At 45.5% G+C, this 19,515-nt stretch overlaps 1 protein-coding gene across 5 annotated transcripts in view; it reads right to left on the bottom strand.

The window, feature by feature from the left end:
• Window positions 1–19,515, bottom strand: part of LOC110503217 (1-phosphatidylinositol 4,5-bisphosphate phosphodiesterase eta-1-like) — a 136,528-nt gene that overhangs the window by 35,195 nt on the left and 81,818 nt on the right. For all 5 annotated transcript variants that reach the window (XR_005039338.1, XM_036961459.1, XM_036961456.1 and 2 more), the window contains 3 exons: window positions 14,167–14,338; window positions 5,607–5,714; window positions 1,873–2,025 (listed from right to left, as the gene is read on the bottom strand). Coding sequence is in view for 4 of the 5 variants with exons in the window: in XM_036961459.1 (XP_036817354.1) it covers window positions 1,873–2,025; window positions 5,607–5,714; window positions 14,167–14,338 (433 nt within the window). In the remaining variant the exon portion in view is untranslated. The remainder of the gene's footprint in view (window positions 1–1,872; window positions 2,026–5,606; window positions 5,715–14,166; window positions 14,339–19,515) is intronic.

Genomic DNA, 19,515 nt, shown 5'->3' with positions numbered 1-19,515 from the left:
TTTATCTATTCATATACTGTCTATGTCTATACCTTTATCTATTCATATACTGTCTATGTCTATACCTTTATCTATTCATATACTGTCTATACCTTTATCTATTCATATACTGTCTATATCTTTATCTATTCATATACTGTCTATATCTTTATCTATCCATATACTGTCTATACCTTTATCTATTAATATACTGTCTATACCTTTATCTATTCATATACTGTCTATACCTTTATCTATTCATATACTGTCTATGTCTATATCTTTATCTATTCATATACTGTCTATGTCTATATCTTAATCTATTCATATACTGTCTATATCTTTATCTATTCATATACTGTCTATGTCTACACCTTTATCTATTCATATACTGTCTATGTCTATACCTTTATCTATTCATATACTGTCTATACCTTTATCTATTCATATACTGTCTATGTCTATATCTTAATCTATTCATATACTGTCTATATCTTTATCTATTCATATACTGTCTATGTCTATACCTTTATCTATTCATATACTGTCTATGTCTATACCTTTATCTATTAATATACTGTCTATGTCTATACCTTTATCTATTCATATACTGTCTATGTCTTTATCTTAATCTATTCATATACTGTCTATATCTTTATCTATTCATATACTGTCTATGTCTTTATCTATTCATATACTGTCTATGTCTATATCTTTATCTATTCATATACTGTCTATAGCTTTATCTATTCATATACTGTCTATACCTTTATCTATTCATATACTGTCTATATCTTTATCTATTCATATACTGTCTATATCTTTATCTATTCATATACTGTCTATGTCTATACCTTAATCTATTCATATACTGTCTATGTCTATACCTTTATCTATTCATATACTGTCTATGTCTATATCTATTCATATACTGTCTATGTCTATACCTTCATCTATTAATATACTGTCTATGTCTATACCTTTATCTATTCATATACTGTCTATGTCTATATCTTTATCTATTCATATACTGTCTATACCTTTATCTATTCATATACTGTCTATGTCTATATCTATTCATATACTGTCTATGTCTATATCTATTCATATACTGTCTATGTCTATACCTTTATCTATTCATATACTGTCTATACCTTTATCTATTCATATACTGTCTATGTCTTTACCTTTATCTATTCATATACTGTCTATGTCTATACACACCATCATATACATGTATACATTTATACTCTAGGATTCTGACATTGCTCGTTCTAATATTTCTATATTTCTTAATTCCTTGTTTTTTGTTGCATGTATTGTTTTGTATTGTTAGATACTACTGCACTGTTGGAACATAAATATTTTGCTACACCCACAATAACATCTGATAAATATGTGTAAGCGACCAATAACATTTGATTTTGATTTCATTTCTGTCTCTTTGATTTATCGAAGCCTCATTAGCAGACTGTAGCTAGAGGACAATCAACAGACACCAAGCCATTAACTGGTACGTGTGTGAAGGAGGGAGAGAGGGAGAGGAGGAGAGAGGGGGAGAATGAGGAGTATAGGAACTCCCTGCTCATAATGTTAGACACACCGCATTAAAATTGATGTTTAGAGACCTATTAATCTGAAAATACAATCAGCAGAGGCAGGGAAATTAAATATTAATAAAAGAGACACTGCAGACATTTTTCTCTCACTAACAACGTATTATTTCTCTGCATTCAATGGAAGACCTACCAGCTCGGGTGAGAAGTTCCCTTTGGGATCAGCTGTGTGTGTGTGTGTGTGTGTGTGTGTGTGTGTGTGTGTGTGTGTGTGTGTGTGTGTGTGTGTGTGTGTGTGTGTGTGTGTGTGTGTGTGTGTGTGTGTGTGTATGTGTACCGTTAGGTTCTTCTGCAGGCCTACGTGTGTGGCTCTGAGCAAGGCTCTGATGCTGAAGCTGTCTGTGTCCTCCTTGTCTCCGATCTGAGACTCCTTCAAAAGACAGTCGAGCTTCTTCCTAATGTAACTTTCTACTTGATGGTTACCATTACTCTGAAGGAGGGAAGAGGAAGGGAAGGAGAGAGATGGGGGGAGGGAGAGAGAGAGAGAGAGAGAGAGAGAGAGAGAGAGAGAGAGAGAGAGAGGGAGGGAGAGAGAACGACAGAGAGAGAGAGAGAGAGAGAGAACGACAGAGAGCGATGGGGAGAGAGAGAGAGAGAGAGAGAGAGAGAGAGAACGACAGAGAGAGAGAGAGATGAGTTGATGATGAATTGGTTCTAAACCCATCTGTCCCTGGTTGAATACACCAGGTCATTAGTGTAGTCCTGGCAGTGCTACCAGTAGAGACAGACAGACAGACAGACAGACAGACAGACAGACAGACAGACAGGCATATGTGTTATTTCCTAGTTTTGATCTCATCACTATTATTCTACAAAGTAGAACATAGTAAAACGATGTGTCTACACTTTTGACTGGTGCTGTACATATCACCCTCTCCTCACTGGGATTGAAGGAAATATAACATATTCATCACATATTTATAACTTATTTATCAGTCCATTTTATGATAGGATTCAGATGTAAGAACTTAATCAGGAATGAATTAGAGGGAAATCATATCTCCATTTCCTCTTGCTTTTCCAGTCTCGTTTGTTTAGGTGTATTGTATAATAAAGCTAATAATTCACTTCATTGGAATTGTTAAACACACACACACACACGCTGTGTCTGCGATAAGCTCATTAAACATGAATTAGTCTCAAACACAACTCGGTCAAACAGGGCTTACAGTCGTATTAGTGCAGTGAATTCAAGGTTGTGATTGAGTTACTGTACATATCGCAATATTATTTTTGGACGATATTATATTGATACTATGACTTATAATATCGATTAAAACATCCAGTACGTGTCAGAAGTTTGGACACACCTACTCATTCAAGGGTTTTTCTTCATTTTCTACTTTGTAGAATAATAGTGAAGACATCAAAACTATGAAATAACACATATGGAATCATGTAGTAACCAAACAAGTGTTAAACAAATCAAAATATATTTATATTTTAGATTCTTCAAAGTAGCCACCATTTGCCTTCATGACAACTTTCCACAAGCTTGGCATTCTCTCAACCAGCTTCACCTTGAAGGAGTTCACTGAACAGGATCCTGCACAGGATCGGTACATCCGAACATCACACCTGCGGGACAGGTACAGGATGGCAACAACAACTGCCCGAGTTACACCAGCAACGCACAATCCCTCCATCAGTGCTCAGACTGTCCGCAATAGACTGAGAGAGGCTGGACCGAGGGCTTGTAGGCCTGTTGTAAGGCAGGTCCTCACCAGACATCACCGGCAACATCGTCACCTATGGGCACAAACCCACAGTCGCTGGACTAGACAGGACTGGAAAAAAGTGCTCTTCCCTGACGCATTGCGGTTTTGTCTCACCAGGGGTGATGGTCGGATTCGCGTTTATCGTCGAAGGAATGAGAGTTACACCGAGGCCTGTACTCTGGAGCGAGATCGATTTGGAGGTGGAGGGTCCGTCATGGTCTGGGGCGGTGTCTCACAGCATCATCGGACTGAGCTTGTTGTCATTGCAGGCAATCAATGCTGTGCATTACAGGGAAGACATCCTCCTCCCTCATGTGGTACCCTTCCTGCAGGCTCATCCTGACATGACCCTCCAGCATGTCAATGCCACCAGCCATACTGCTCATTCTGTGAGTGATTTCCTGCAAGACAGGAATGTCAGTGTTCTGCCATGGCCAGCGAAGAGCCCAGATCTCAATCCCATTGAGCAGGTCTGGGACCTGTTGGATCGGAGGGTGAGGGCTAGGGCCATTCCCCCCAGAAATGTCCTGGAACTTGCAGGTGCCTTGGTGGAAGAGTGGGCTAACATCTCACAGTAAGAACTGGCAAATCTGGTGCAGTCCATGAGGAGGAGATGCACTGCAGTACTTAATGCAGCTGGTGGCCACTGTTACTTTTGATTTTGATCAAAGTTTGGGGTCACTTACAAATGTCCTTGTTTTTAAAGAAAAGCCAATTTTTTGTCCATTAAAATAACATCAAATTGATCAGAAATACAGTGTAGACATTGTTAATGTTGTAAATGACTATGTACTATGGAATATCTACATAGGCGTACAGAGGCCCATTATCAGCAACCATCACTCCTGTGTTCCAATGGCATGTTGTGTAAGCTAATCCAAGTTGATCATTTTAAAAGGCTTATTGATCATTAGAAAACCATTTTGCAATTATGTTAACACAGCTGAAAACTGTTCTTCTGATTAAAGAAGTAATAAAACTTCTTTAGACTAGTTGAGTACCTGGAGCATCAGCATTTGTGGGTTCGACTACAGGCTAAAAATGGCCAGAAACAAAGACCTTTCTTCTGAAACTCGTCAGAAACGAACGCTATTCCATGCAAGAAATTGCCAAGAAACTGATGATCTTGTACAGGACAGAGCAAACTGGCTCTAACCAGAATAGAAAGAGGAGTGGGAGGCCCCGGTGCACAACTGAGCAAGAGGACAAGTACATTAGATGGTCTAGTTCGAGAAACAGATGCCTCACAAGTCCTCAACTGGCAGCTTCATTAAATAGTACCCACAAAACACCAGTCTCAACGTCAACAGTGAAGAGGCGACTCTGGGATGCTGGATGCTATATATACAGTGCCTTGCGAAAGTATTCGGCCCCCTTGAACTTTGCGACCTTTTGCCACATTTCAGGCTTCAAACATAAAGATATAAAACTGTATTTTTTTGTGAAGAATCAACAACAAGTGGGACACAATCATGAAGTGGAACGACATTTATTGGATATTTCAAACTTTCTTAACAAATCAAAAACTGAAAAATTGGGCGTGCAAAATTATTCAGCCCCCTTAAGTTAATACTTTGTAACGCCACCTTTTGCTGCGATTACAGCTGTAAGTCGCTTGGGGTATGTCTCTATCAGTTTTGCACATCGAGAGACTGAATTTTTTTTCCCATTCCTCCTTGCAAAACAGCTCGAGCTCAGTGAGGTTGGATGGAGAGCATTTGTAAACAACAGTTTTCAGTTCTTTCCACAGATTCTCGATTGGATTGGACTTTGACTTGACCATTCTAACACCTGGATATGTTTATTTTTGAACCATTCCATTGTAGATTTTGCTTTATGTTTTGGATCATTGTCTTGTTGGAAGACAAATCTCCGTCCCAGTCTCAGGTCTTTTGCAGACTCCATCAGGTTTTCTTCCAGAATGGTCCTGTATTTGGCTCCATCCATCTTCCCATCAATTTTGTCCCACTTGTTGTTGATTCTTCACAAAAAAATACAGTTTTATATCTTTATGTTTGAAGCCTGAAATGTGGCAAAAGGTCGCAAAGTTCAAGGGGGCCGAATACTTTCGCAATCTTTTTTCAATCTTTACTAAAGACATGTTTTTGAGTAAAATAAAGGATAAACAAAACAAATGAAATTAAAAGTCCATTACATGGCCTGTCTCTGACACAGCGAGAACACACTGATTAATGGACAGGCCTTCGTACCAGTCACCAGCCATTACTGTAATGTAGGTGTGAAATGGATACAGTTGCATGTCAGAACATGACTTTGACCTGTTGCAACTTACATTGCTGTTCTTCAGTTTAAAGTCGTCCTCAATCTCGTCAGCACTGTCATCATCTGACACCTCCCCCTCCTCAACGTCTATAGACAGGTACAGAGGGAGCCGCTTCCCCTGGAGAGAGAGAGAGAGAGAGAGAGAGAGAGAGAGAGAGAGAGAGAGAGAGAGAGAGAGAGAGAGAGAGACAGAGAGAGAGAGAGACAAAGATAGAGAGAGAGACAGAGAGAGAGCAAGAGAGAGAGAGAGAGAGAGAGAGAGAGAAAGGTGCGTGTTTGGCTCATCTTTATCGTATGAACCATATGGAGGATGTAACACAATAACAGGAACACATCTGTTACATGTACATGATGACGCCTCCAGCTAAACCTGGAGCATTACTGCCCACTCAGACAGGAAGTCAGGAGTCTTTCGCAAACATATCATCTCAAACAATAGTAAAAATCTTTGCAGCACGTTGAATTACATTTTGGGAAAAAAGTTAACTCGGCTCCATCGTTCATTGAATCAGATGGCTCATTCATCACAAAACCCACTGATATTGGCAACTACTTTAATTACTTTTTCATTGGCAAGATAAGCAAACTTAGGTATGACAGCAACAAACTGTGACACTATACATTCAAGTATATCTGACCAAATTATGAAAGACAAGAATTGTACTTTTGAATTATGTAAAGTCAGTGTGGAAGAAATGAAAACATTATTGTTGTCTATTAACAATGACAAGCCACCGATGTCTGAAAATCTGGATGGAAAATTACTGAGGATAATAGGGGACGATATTGCCACTCCTATTTGCCATATCTTCAATTTAAGCCTACTAGAAAATTTGTGCCCCCAGGCTTGGAGGGAAGCTAAAGTCATTCCGCAACTTACGAATATTAAAGCCCCCTTTACTGGCTCAAATAGCCAACCAATCAACCGGTTAGAAAAATGTTTGAAAAAATTGTGTTTGAAAATTGTGATACCATGCTATTTTTTAGTAAACAAATTGACAACAGACTTCCAGCACACTAATAGGGAAGGACATTCAACAAGCACAGCAGTTACACAAATGCCTGATGATTGGCTGAGAGAAATCGATGATAAAATGATTGTGGGGGCTGTCTTGTTAGACTTCAGTGCAGCCTTTGACATTATTGATCATAGTCTGCTTCTGGAAAAACATATGTGTTATGGCTTTACACCCTCTGCTATAATGTGGATAAAGAGTTACCCGTCTAACAGAACACAGAGAATGTTCTTTAATGAAAGCCTCTAAAACATAATCCAGGTACAATCAGGAATTCCCCAGGGCAGCTGTTTAGGCCACTTACTTTTTTCAATCTTTACTAAAGACATGTTTTTGAGTAAAGCCTGTGTGTCTATGTTTGTAGATGACTCAACACTATATACGTCAGCTGCTACAGCGACTGAAATGACTGCAACAGTCCTAAATATTTCCAAAACTAACTGGTATTTGAGATAAATCATTCCCTAAACCCTAAACCCTAAACCTCAACTAAATCTCGTAATGAATAACGTGGAAATTGTGCAAGTTGAGGTGACTAAACTGCCTGGATTGTAAACTGTCATGATCAAAACATATTGATACAATAGTAGCTAAAATGGGGAGAAGGATGTCAATGATAAAGCGTTGCTCTGCCTTCTTAACAGCCGTATCAACAAGGCAGGTCATACAGGCTCTAGTTTTGTCGCACCTGGACAACTGTTCTGTAGTGTGGTCAGGTGCCACAAAGAGGGACTTAGGAAAGTTACAATTGGCTCAGAACAGGTCAGCACGGCTGGCCCTTAAAAGTACACGGAGAGCTAACATTAATCTCTCATGGCTCAAAGAGGAAGAGAGATTTTATTTTTCCTTTATTTAACTAGGCAAATCAGTTAAGAACAAATTCTTATTTTCAATGATGGACCGTGCAGGCACCGTGTTATGCGGTGGAGCGCACGGTGTCCCCGGTGCGTGTGCATAGCCCTGTGCGGTATATGCCAGCTCCTCGTATCGGCCGGGTTAACTTCCTGTTCAGGGGCAGAATGACAGTTTTGTAACTTGTCAGCTTGGGGATTTGAACTTGCAAACTCTCAGTTACTAGTCCAACGCTCTAACCACTAGGCTACCCTGCCGTCCCAAGATTGACATGCATCACTACTTGTTTTTTGTAAAAGCTGAATGTACCGGCAGCGCTGGACAGGCGGGAGACTCCGGCAGCGCCGGACAGGCGGGAGACTCCGGCAGCTCCGGACAGGCGGGAGACTCCGGCAGCTCCGGACAAGCGGGAGACTCCGGCAGCTCCGGAGTGAAGGGCGATTCTGGCATCGCCTGGCTGACTGATGGCTCTGGTGGTTCCTGGCTGACTGACGGCTCTGGCGGCTCCTGGCTGGCTGACGGCTCCTGGCTGACTGGCGGCTCCTGGCTGACTTGCGGCTCTGGCGGCTCAGGACAGACTGGCGGCTCAGGACAGACTGGCGGCTCTGGCGGCTCAGGACAGACTGGTGGCTCTGGCGGCTCAGGACAGACTGGCGGCTCTGGCGGCTCAGAACAGACTGGCGGCTCTGGCGGCTCAGGACAGACTGGCGGCTCTGGTGGCTCAGGACAGACTGGCGGATCTGGCGGCTCAGGACAGACGGGCGGATCTGGCGGCTCAGGACAGACGGTCGGCTCTGGCAGCTCAGGACAGACGGGAGACACTGGCGGCTCAGGACAGACGGGAGACTCTGGCAGCTCAGGACAGACGTGAGACTCTGACAATGCTGGGCAGGAGGAAGACTCTGAAAGCACTGGACAGGCGGGAGCACCTGTAGGAAGAAGACGGAAAGACAGCCTGTGCGGGGGGCTGCCACCGGAGGGTTGGTGCGTGGAGGTGGCACCGGATAGGCGGGACCGTGAAGGCGCACTGGAGCTCTTGAGCACCGAGCCTGCCCAACCTTACCTGGTTGAATGCTCCCCGTAACCAGGCCAGTGGGGCGAGGTGGAATAGCCCGCACTGGGCTGTGCTGGTGAACCGGGGACACCATGCGTAAGGCTGGTGCCTTGTACGCCGGCCCGAGGAGACGCACTGTAGACCAGATGCGTAGAGCCGGTTTCATGGCACCTGGCTCGATGCCCACTCTAGCCCGGCCGATACGAGGAGCTGGCATATACCGCACCGGGCTATGCACACGCACCGGGGACACCGTGCGCTCCACCGCATAACACGGTGCCTGCCTGGTCCCTCTCGCTCTCTGGTAAGCACGGGGAGTTGGCTACGGTCTCCTACCTGACTTAGCCACACTCCCCCAATACATTTTTGGGGCTACCTCTCGTGCTTCCAGCCGCGCTGCCGTTCTGCCTCCTCATACCGGCGCCTCTCCGCTTTCGCTGCCTCCAGCTCTGCTTTAGGGCGGCGATATTCCCCTGCTTGTGCCCAGGGTCCCTTGCCATCCAAAATCTCCTCCCAAGTCCAGGAGTCTTGTGTTTTCGGCCGCTGCTGCTGCTGCCCATTACCACTCTGCTTGGTCCTCTTGTGGTGGGTGTTTCTGTAATGGATTTCCTCCTCTTCATCTGAGGAGGAGGAAGGATCGGACCAAAGCGCAGCGTGTTAAGTGTTCACGATGATTTTAATGAAAGAAAGCACTGAACACTGAATCAAAACAATGACGTGAATTTACAAAAACTGAAACAGTACCGTGTGGCCCAAACACGGAAACAAACACCCACAAACCAAAAGTAAAACCCAGGCTGTTTCTCATTGACTCTTCTGCGTTTCCCGTGGTACTGGGCCTTCCCTGGTTGGCTCATCATAACCCCACTATTTCATGGCAACAGAGGGCTCTCACTGGGTGGTCGTGAGATTGCTCGGGGAGGTGTGGAGGGGTTTCCGTTGGTGCCACTATGGTGGAAAGCCCAGACCAGGTCTCCACTGTGCGCATCCCCCCCAAATATGCCAATTTGGCTCTCACCTTCTGTAAAAAGAAGGCGACTCAATTATCACCCCATTTACGGGGGGATTGTGCGATAAATCTCCTGGTAGACACTTCCCAGGAGTCATGTGTATCCCCTGTTGCAAGTGAAGACGGTGGCTATGGAGACATATTTCTCAGAATCCCTGCGTCAGGGATACATTCGGTCATCCACTTCACCCGTCTCCTCGCATTGATTATCGAGGTCTCAATAAAATCCCGGTGAGGTACAGTTACCCGCTTATCGCCACGGCAATTGAGTCAATGCACGGGGCGCGCTTCTTCACAAAACTGGATCTCAGGAGCGCATACATCCTGGTGCGTATCCGGAAACACCACGATCCTGGTCGTTGTGGATCGTTTTTCTAAGTCCTGTCGTCTCCTCCCTTTGCCTGGTCTCCCTATGGCCCTACAGACTGCGGAGGTCTTGTTGACTCATGTCTTCCGGCACTATGGGGTGCCTGAGGATATTGTGTCTGATCGGGGTGCCCAGTTTACTTCGAGGGTCTGGAGGGCGTTCATGGAACGTCTGGGGGTGTCGGTCTGCCTTACCTCAGGTTTTCACCCCGAGAGTAACGGGCAGGTGGAGAGAGTTAACCAGGATGTGGGTAGGTTTCTGAGGTCTTATTGCCAGGACCGGCCGGGGGAGTGGGAAGCGTTCGTGCCCTGGGCAAATATTGCCCAGAACTCGCTCTGCCACTCTTCCACTAACCTCTCTCCCTTACAGTGTGTGTTGGGGTATCAGCCGGTTCTGGCTCCTTGGCATCAGAATCAGACCAAAGCTCCTGCGGTGGATGACTGGTTCCGGCGTGCGGAGGAGACATGGGACGCCGTCCATGTCCATCTTCAGCGCGCCGTGCTGCGCCAGAAAGTTGGAACCTGCCCCTTCGCCTGCCCTGTCGGAAGCTGGGTCCGAAGTTTGTGGGGCCATTTAAAGTCCTGAGGAGAGTGAACGAGGTATGTTATTGGTTACAGCTTCCCCCTGATTACCGCATTAACCCCTCGTTACATGTGTCTCTCCTCAGGCCGGTGGTGGCTAGCCCGCTCCAGGAAGCTGCGGTGCCGGAGGTTCCTCCTCTGGACATCGAGGGGGCCCTGGCATACTCCGTTCAATCCATCCTGAATTCGAGACGTCGGACGAGGTAGAGACAAGAATACACCACGCAAAGCAGACACAACTGTCAGTAAGAGTGTCGATGATTTAGTCCTTGAATTAAGAAATTGAGATAAAACTGTGCAGTTTGAGTGTTTGTTGCAGCTTGTCCCAGTCGCTAGCTGCAGCAAACTGAAAATACGAGCGACCCAGGGATGTGTGTGCTTTGGGGACAATGAAAATAATGTGACTGGCAGAACGGATGTTGTATGTGGAGGATGATGGCTGCAGTAGATGTCTCAGATAGGGGGATTTAGGGCTAAGAGGGTTTTATAAAAAAGCACCAACCAGTGGATCTTGCGACGAGCATACAGAGATGATCAGTTTACAGAAGAGTATAGAGTGCAGTGACGTGTCCTACGAGGACAAATCCTATACATTAGACTCTTTCACTGATATTTTACATTTCATTCTCTCTATCTCTCTCTGTATCTCTCTCTATCTCTGTCTCTCTCTCTCTCCACTCTTTCTTTCTTTAGTTGATTTTCCACGGTGCGCATGAGTGAATGTGTGAGAGTGTGAGTGTACTGAATACGTTTCCCACTATGCAGAGTCTCTCCAGGCTCTGGGTTTGGTTATCTCTAATCTGTCCCAGGCGGACAGAGAGAGACATAGAGAGAAAGCGACAGAGAGAGAGAGAGTGTGTGTGTGTGTGTGTGTGTGTAATATAATGATATAATAATGCCATGTAACCGACCAGTCCTTCACTCCTCAATTATATAACCACATGTCATCCCTCTTTTTCTCCCAGCATGACTAATACAGTGGCGCCCTACTTTCTCCCAGCATGACTAATAAGGTGGCGGACTACTTTCTCCCAGCATGACTAATACAGTGGAGGACTACTTTCTCCCAGCATGACTAATACAGTGACGGACTACTTTCTCCCAGCATGACTAATAAGGTGGCGGACTACTTTCTCCCAGCATGACTAATACAGTGGAGGACTACTTTCTCCCAGCATGACTAATAAAGTGGAGGACTACTTTCTCCCAGCATGACTAATACAGTGGAGGACTACTTTCTCCCAGCATGACTAATACAGTGACGGACTACTTTCTCCCAGCATGACTAATGAAGTGGCGGACTACTTTCTCCCAGCATGACTAATACAGTGGCGGACTACTTTCTCCCAGCATGACTAATACAGTGGCTGATTACTTTCTCCCAGCATGACTAATAAAGTGGAGGACTACTTTCTCCCAGCATGACTAATACAGTGGAGGACTACTTTCTCCCAGCATGACTAATACAGTGGCGGACTACTTTCTCCCAGCATGACTAATACAGTGGCAGACTACTTTCTCCCAGCATGACTAATACAGTGGCGGACTACTTTCTCCCAGCATGACTAATAAGGTGGCGGACTACTTTCTCCCAGCATGACTAATACAGTGGCAGACTACTTTCTCCCAGCATGACTAATACAGTGGAGGACTACTTTCTCCCAGCAGGACTAATACAGTGGCGGACTACTTTCTCCCAGCATGACTAATAGAGTGGCGGACTACTTTCTCCCAGCATGACTAATACAGTGGCGGACTACTTTCTCGCAGCATGACTAAGACAGTGGAGGACTACTTTCTCCCAGCATGACTAATACAATGGCGGACTACTTTCTCCCAGGATGACTAATACAGCGGCGGACTACTTTCTCCCAGGATGACTAATACAGTAGAGGAATACTTTCTCCCAGCATGACTAATATAGTGGAGGACTACTTTCTCCCAGCATGACTAATATAGTGGATGACTACTTTCTCCCAGCATGACTAATACAGTGGCAGACTACTTTCTCCCAGGATGACTAATACAGTGGCGGACTACTTTCTCCCAGCATGACTAATACAGTGGCGGAATACTTTCTCCCAGGATGACTAATACAGTGGCGGACTACTTTCTCCCAGCATGACTAATACAGTGGCGGACTACTTTCTCCCAGCATGACTAATATAGTGGTGGACTACTTTCTCCCAGCATGACTAATACAGTGGAGGACTACTTTCTCCCAGCATGACTAATACAGTGGCGGACTACTTTCTCCCAGGATGACTAATACAATGGCGGACTACTTTCTCCCAGGATGACTAATACAGTGGCGGATTACTTTCTCCCAGCATGACTAATACAGTGGAGGACTACTTTCTCCATTTCTTCTTCTCATTTATTTAATTTTTGGGGGGACAATCCCTCTCCCCACTCCCCCTCTGTTCTGCTCTCAGCCAAAGCCAAACAAAACACAACACTGAAAATAGAGAGAAAGGAAAGGAGATGAGGAGAGGAAGGAAAGGAGATTAGGAGAGGCAGCAAAGGAGATGATGAGAGGAAGGAAAGGAGATAAGGAGAGGAAGGAAAGTGAATAGGAAGGGAAGCCTGTATTTACACCGTTGATTCCCACAAGTTGTATGGAAATACGATTCTCTTCCTCAATAGTGTGCAATCAATTCTACTAGATGAAAAGCCGAAATGACTATGTTATCCTGGCATTCAAAGAGTACAACAATTTTGGAAAATGTCATATACTATAAAACACTCTATTTTTGACTACTATTTAGAATGGCCAACATATTTCTTCCCTCTTTGACTGTCTGCGCTTTGGTGATTCTCAATAACTCTAGACAAAGGCCTGGGGTTTAAAGACCCTGTGCTCTCTCTCTCTCTCTCTCTCTCTCTCTGTCTCTCTGTCTCTCTCTCTCTCTGTCTCTCTGTCTCTCTCTCTCTGTCTCTCTCTCTCTCTGTCTCTCTCTATCTCTGTCTCTCTCTCTCTGTATCTCTCTCTCTCTCTCTCTCTGTCTCTCTCTCTCTCTCTCTCTGTCTCTCTGTCTCTCTCTCTCTGTCTCTCTCTCTCTCTCTCTCTCTCTGTCTCTCTCTATCTCTGTCTCTCTCTCTCTGTCTCTCTCTCTGTCTCTCTCTCTCTCTCTCTGTCTCTCTGTCTCTCTCTCTCTGTCTCTCTCTCTCTCTCTCTCTCTGTCTCTCTCTATCTCTGTCTCTCTCTCTCTGTCTCTCTCTCTCTCTCTGTCTCTCTCTCTCTGTCTCTCTCTCTCTGTCTCTCTCTCTGTCTCTCATCTTCTTATATCTTCCCAGTATATCTTCCTATATCTTCCCAGTATATCTCCCTATATCTTTCACAGTATATCTTCCTATATCTTTCCCAGTATATCTCCCTATATCTTCCCTGTATATCTCCCTATATCTTCCCAGTATATCTCCCTATATCTTCCCAGTATATCTCCCTATATCTTTCCCTTCAGACCATTGGGGCAGGGTTTGGAGGAACAGGAAAGAGTGAGGAGAGGCAGACAGAGGAAGAAGAGGAGTGTTTGAGGAGAGAGGTATGACAGAAGGAGAAGAGGATGGTCCGTGTGTGTACCTTGATGAGGATCTTCCCCTGTAGACAGTGGGGACAGTGTTTGGAGGAACAGGAAAGAGTGAGGAGAGAGGTATGACAGAAGGAGAAGAGGATGGTCCGTGTGTGTACCTTGATGAGGATCTTTCCCTGTAGACAGTGGGGGCTGGGTAGCTGTTTAGAGTCTCTGTGGAAAGTCTCTCCCAGGTCCAGCTTGTCTCCCAGGATCTTTCTGAGGTACTGGGCTATCTTCTTCTGTTGTTGGATGCAACAGTGGTTCTCTATGGACAGGATCACTGGGTACCTGGGGAAGGGAGAGACATGGCGTTACTATGACCACAACGGCGGCGGAGAAGAAGGCTGACGTTTTACCGATTGTGTTTTTTTGCCTTGTTTGTAACTTAGTTTCTTACTTATTTTGTACATAATGTTGCCGCTACCATCTCTTATGACTGAAAATAACTTCTGGACATCAGGACTGCGATTACTCAACACGAACTGGCAGAATCCTTTCTTTTCCTTTAACGAGTCCGACGATCAAGATGTGAATGATGTACTGCTTTCCCGGGAACAGGCCCAGATCCCCGTCATTTGCGTGAAGAGAAGGCGGAGAAAAAGGGGCCGGGAAGGAACCTCCATTTCCTTCCATTCTGCTAGAAAACGTGCAATCTTTGGACAATAAAATAGATGACCTATGCATGAAGATTAAACTACCAATGGGACATTCAAAACTGTAACATCTTATGCTTCACTGAGCCGTGGCTGAAAGACGACACTATCAACATACAGCTGGCTGGTTATACGCTGTACTGGCAGGATAGAACAGCGGCGTCTGGTAAGACAAGGGGTGGCGGGCTATGTATTTTTGTAAATAACAGCTGGTGCATGATATCTAAGGAAGTCTCGAGCTATTGCTCACCCGAGGTAGAGTATCTCATGATAAGCTGTAGACCACAGCTTTATCAGCATGTTTAATCAGCATGTTAAATGTGCAACCAGAGGGAAAAAACTCTGGACCACCTTTACTCCATACACAGAGATGCATACAAAGCTCTCCCTCAGCCTCCATTTGGCATATCTGATCATAATTATATCCTCCTGATTCCTGATTACAAGCAAAAATTAAAGTAGGAAGCACCAGTGACTAGATCAATAAAAAAGTGGTCAGATGAAGCAGATGCTAAACTACAGGACTGTTTTACTAGCACAGACTGGAATACGTTCCGGGATTCCTCCGATTGCATTGAGGAGTACACCACGTCAGTCATTGGCTTCATCAATAAGTGCATAGTCCCCACAGTGACCGCAAGTACATACCCCAACCAGAAGCCATGGCTGGAGCTGCCGCTTTCAAGGAGCAGGACACTAATACAGAAGTTTATAAGAAATCTCTCTATGCCCTCCGACGAACCATCCAACAGGCAAGGAGTCAATACAGGACTAAGATAGAATCGTAATACACCGGTTCTAACGCTCGTAGGATGTGGCAGGGCCTGCAAACTATTACAGACTACAAAGGGAAGCACAGCCGAGAGCTGCCCAGTGACACGAGCCCACCAGATGAGCTAAACTACTTCTATGTTCGCTTCGAGGCAAATAACACTGAAATATGCATGAGAGCACCAGCTGTTCCGGAAGACTGTGTGATCATGCTCTACGCAGCCGATGTGAGTAAGACCTTTAAACAGGTCAACATTCTCAAGGCTGCAGGGCCAGACGGATTACCAGGACGTGTACTGTGAGCATGCGCTGACCAATTGGTGTTTTCAATGACATTTCCAACCTCTCCCTGTCCGAGTCTGTAATACCAACATGTTTAAAACAGACCACCATAGTGCCTGTGCCCAAGAACACTAAGGTAACCTGCCTAAATGACTACCAACCCGTAGCACTCACGTCTGTAGCCATGAAGTGCTTTGAAAGGCTGGTCATGGCTCATATCAATACCATTATCCCAGAAACCTTAGATCCACTCCAATTTGCATACCGCCCCAACAGATCCACAGATGAAACAATCTCTATTGCACGCCACACTGCCCTTTCCCACCGGGACAAATGGAACACCTATGTGAGAATGCTATTCATTGACTACAGCTCAGTGTTCAACACCATAGTGCACGCAAAGCTCATCAATAAGCTAAGGACCCAGGGACTAAACACCTCCCTCTGCAACTGGATCCTGGACATCCTGACGGGCCGCCCCCAGTTGGTAAGGGTAGGTAACAACACATCCGCCACGCTGATCCTCAGCACAGGGGCACCTCAGGGGTGCGTGTTCAGTCCCCTCCTGTCCTCCCTGTTCACTCATGACTGCACAGCCAGGCATGACTCCAACACCATTAAGTTTGCCAATGACACAACAGTGGTAGACCTGATCACCGACAACGACGAGACAGCCTATAGGGAGGAGGTCAGAGACCTGGCCGGGTGGTGCCAGGACAACAACCCCTCCCTCAACGTGATCAAAACAAAGAAGATGATTGTGGACTACAGGAAAAAGAGAACCGAGCACGCCCCCCATTCTCATCGACTGGGCTGCAGTGGAGCAGGTTGAGAGCTTCAAGTTCCTTGGTGTTCACATCACCAACAAACTAACATGGTGCAAGCACGGCATGACAGTCGTGAAGAGGGCACGACAAAACCTAAACCCCCCTCAGGAGACTGAAAAGATTTGGCATTGGTCCTCAGATCCTCAAAAGGTTCGACAGCTGCACCATCGAGAGCATCCTGATTGCATCACTGCTTGGTATGGCAACTGCTCGGCCTCCGACCGCAAGGCGCTACAGAGGGTAGTGCGAACGGCCCAGTACATCCCTGGGGCAAAGCTTCCTGCCATCCAGGACCTCTATACCAGGCGGTGTCAGAGGAAGGCCCAAAAAATGGTCAAAGACTCCAACCACCCTAGTCATAGACTGTTCTTTCTGCTACCGCACGGCAAGCGATACTGCAGTGCCAAGTCTACGTCCAAGAGGCTTCTAAACAGCTTCTACCCCAAAAGCCATAATACTTGTGAACATCTAGTCAAATGGCTACCCAGACTATTTGCACCCACCCTTCTTTTACACCGCTGCTACTCTCTGTTGTTATTATCTATGCATAGCCACTTTAATAACTCTACCTTCGTGTACATATCACCTCAACTAACCGGTGCCACCGCACTTTGACTCTGTACCAGTACCCCCCTGTATATAGCCTCACTATTGTTATTATTTTACTGCTGCTCTTTAATTACTTGTTACTTTTATTTCTTATTGTTTTCCGTATTATTTTAAGCTGCATTATTGGTTAAGGGCTCGTAAGTAAACATTTCACTGTAAGGTCTACTACACCTGTTGTATTCGGTGCATGCGACTAATACCATTTGATTTGATGTTGATTTGATATCTCCGTGAGTAGCAGAGTTCTATGATACCGGATGTGGATGGGTCTGGCAGCCATGCATTCTGCTCTTCACTATAAAAGTCAAGGACTGTAAAAGTCCTTTAAATCAAATCAAATATATATATATATATAATATATTGCACTTTTATATACAACAAATTGATATTAGACTGAACTGTTGACATAAAAAATAAAAAAATATTATTGCATTTTTAGCCTCCCTAAAAATAAATTCTTTCAAACTACTCCCACCCCAACCTCTGGCAGAATAGACTTTACAGAGCCCAAGAAACACAACAGAAAATAATCAGCATTTTTTCAGTGTGTGTGTGTGCGTGTGTGTGTGTGTTTGCGTGTGTGTGTGTGTGTTTATTCGGAGGTGAAATGACTTGTGTTCAGGCAGCAGCTCAGCTCAAATGTCAAACCTGTCAGACTGACAGCTCTCCCTGAGCTCTCTGAGCCCTGAACTGACCTCTCCTCCCCTGTCTCTTTAAGGAAACACACACACACACACACACACACACTGAGCCAGGTATGTGCTCAAAAACACACACACACACGCACACACACACACACACACACACACACACACACACACACACACACACACACACACACACACACACACACACACACACACACACACACACACACAGACACACACACATCCAGGTACATGCTCAGACACACACACCGCACACACGCACACACACACACAGTGAGAGTTGAGGGATAGTGGTGTATGTTCTCTCTCCCAGGTGGAATAGTAATGATAAATGAGGTAACGCTCATCACATGCCAGGAGCCTCGTTCATCATAACACTAAAATATAGAATAAAACTGAGAGAAAGAGTGAGGGACAGAAATTTGGCGCGGTCTATCATTTCATAAAAGAGTGTCAGAATCACACCATTCCATCCATTATCCAGGCTCTCCCATTAGGAGAAAATACTAATTAGCCAGCTATTCCAGCTAATTGCACAACAATGAGATAGCATCCTCTCCTCTCTATTCAGTTATGATGATGGTGCCAACTAATTTACCTGGCTGCCTCCAAAACTCATTTACCTGGCTGCCTCCAACACTCATTTACCTGGCTGCCTCCCTCACTCATTTACTTGGCTGCCTCCAACACTCATTTACCTGGCTGCCTCCCTCACTCATTTACCTGGCTGCCTCCAACACTCATTTACCTGGCTGCCTCCAAAACTCATTTACCTGGCTGCCTCCAACACTCATTTACCTGGCTGCCTCCCTCACTCATTTACTTGGCTGCCTCCAACACTCATTTACCTGGCTGCCTCCCTCACTCATTTACCTGGCTGCCTCCAAAACTCATTTACCTGGCTGCCTCCAACACTCATTTACCTGGCTGCCTCCAACACTCATTTACCTGGCTGCCTCCAACACTCATTTACCTGCCTGCCTCCCTCACTCATTTACCTGGCTGCCTCCAAAACTCATTTACCTGGCTGCCTCCAACACTCATTTACCTGGCTGCCTCCAACACTCATTTACCTGGCTGCCTCCCTCACTCATTTACTTGGCTGCCTCCAACACTCATTTACCTGGCTGCCTCCCTCACTCATTTACCTGGCTGCCTCCCTCACTCATTTACCTGCCTGCCTCCCTCACTCATTTACCTGGCTGCCTCCCTCACTCATTTACCTGGCTGCCTCCAACACTCATTTACCTGCCTGCCTCCCTCACTCATTTACCTGGCTGCCTCCAACACTCATTTACCTGGCTGCCTCCCTCACTCATTTACCTGGCTGCCTCCCTCACTCATTTACCTGGCTGCCTCCAACACTCATTTACCTGGCTGCCTCCCTCACTCATTTACCTGGCTGCCTCCAACACTCATTTACCTGGCTGCCTCCCTCACTCATTTACCTGGCTGCCTACAACACTAATTTACCTGGCTGCCTCCCTCACTCATTTACCTGGCTGCCTCCCTCACTCATTTACCTGGCTGCCTCCAACACTCATTTACCTCCCTGTCTCCATCACTCATTTACCTGGCTGCCTCCCTCACTCATTTACCTGGCTGCCTCCAACACTCATTTACCTGGCTGCCTCCAACACTCATTTACCTGGCTG

The sequence above is a fragment of the Oncorhynchus mykiss genome, chromosome 24 (genome assembly GCF_013265735.2).
Source record: "Oncorhynchus mykiss isolate Arlee chromosome 24, USDA_OmykA_1.1, whole genome shotgun sequence".
Taxonomy (NCBI): domain Eukaryota; kingdom Metazoa; phylum Chordata; class Actinopteri; order Salmoniformes; family Salmonidae; genus Oncorhynchus; species Oncorhynchus mykiss.
Note: the sequence above shows the minus strand (reverse complement) of the source record. Positions and strands in the feature narration are given on the sequence as shown.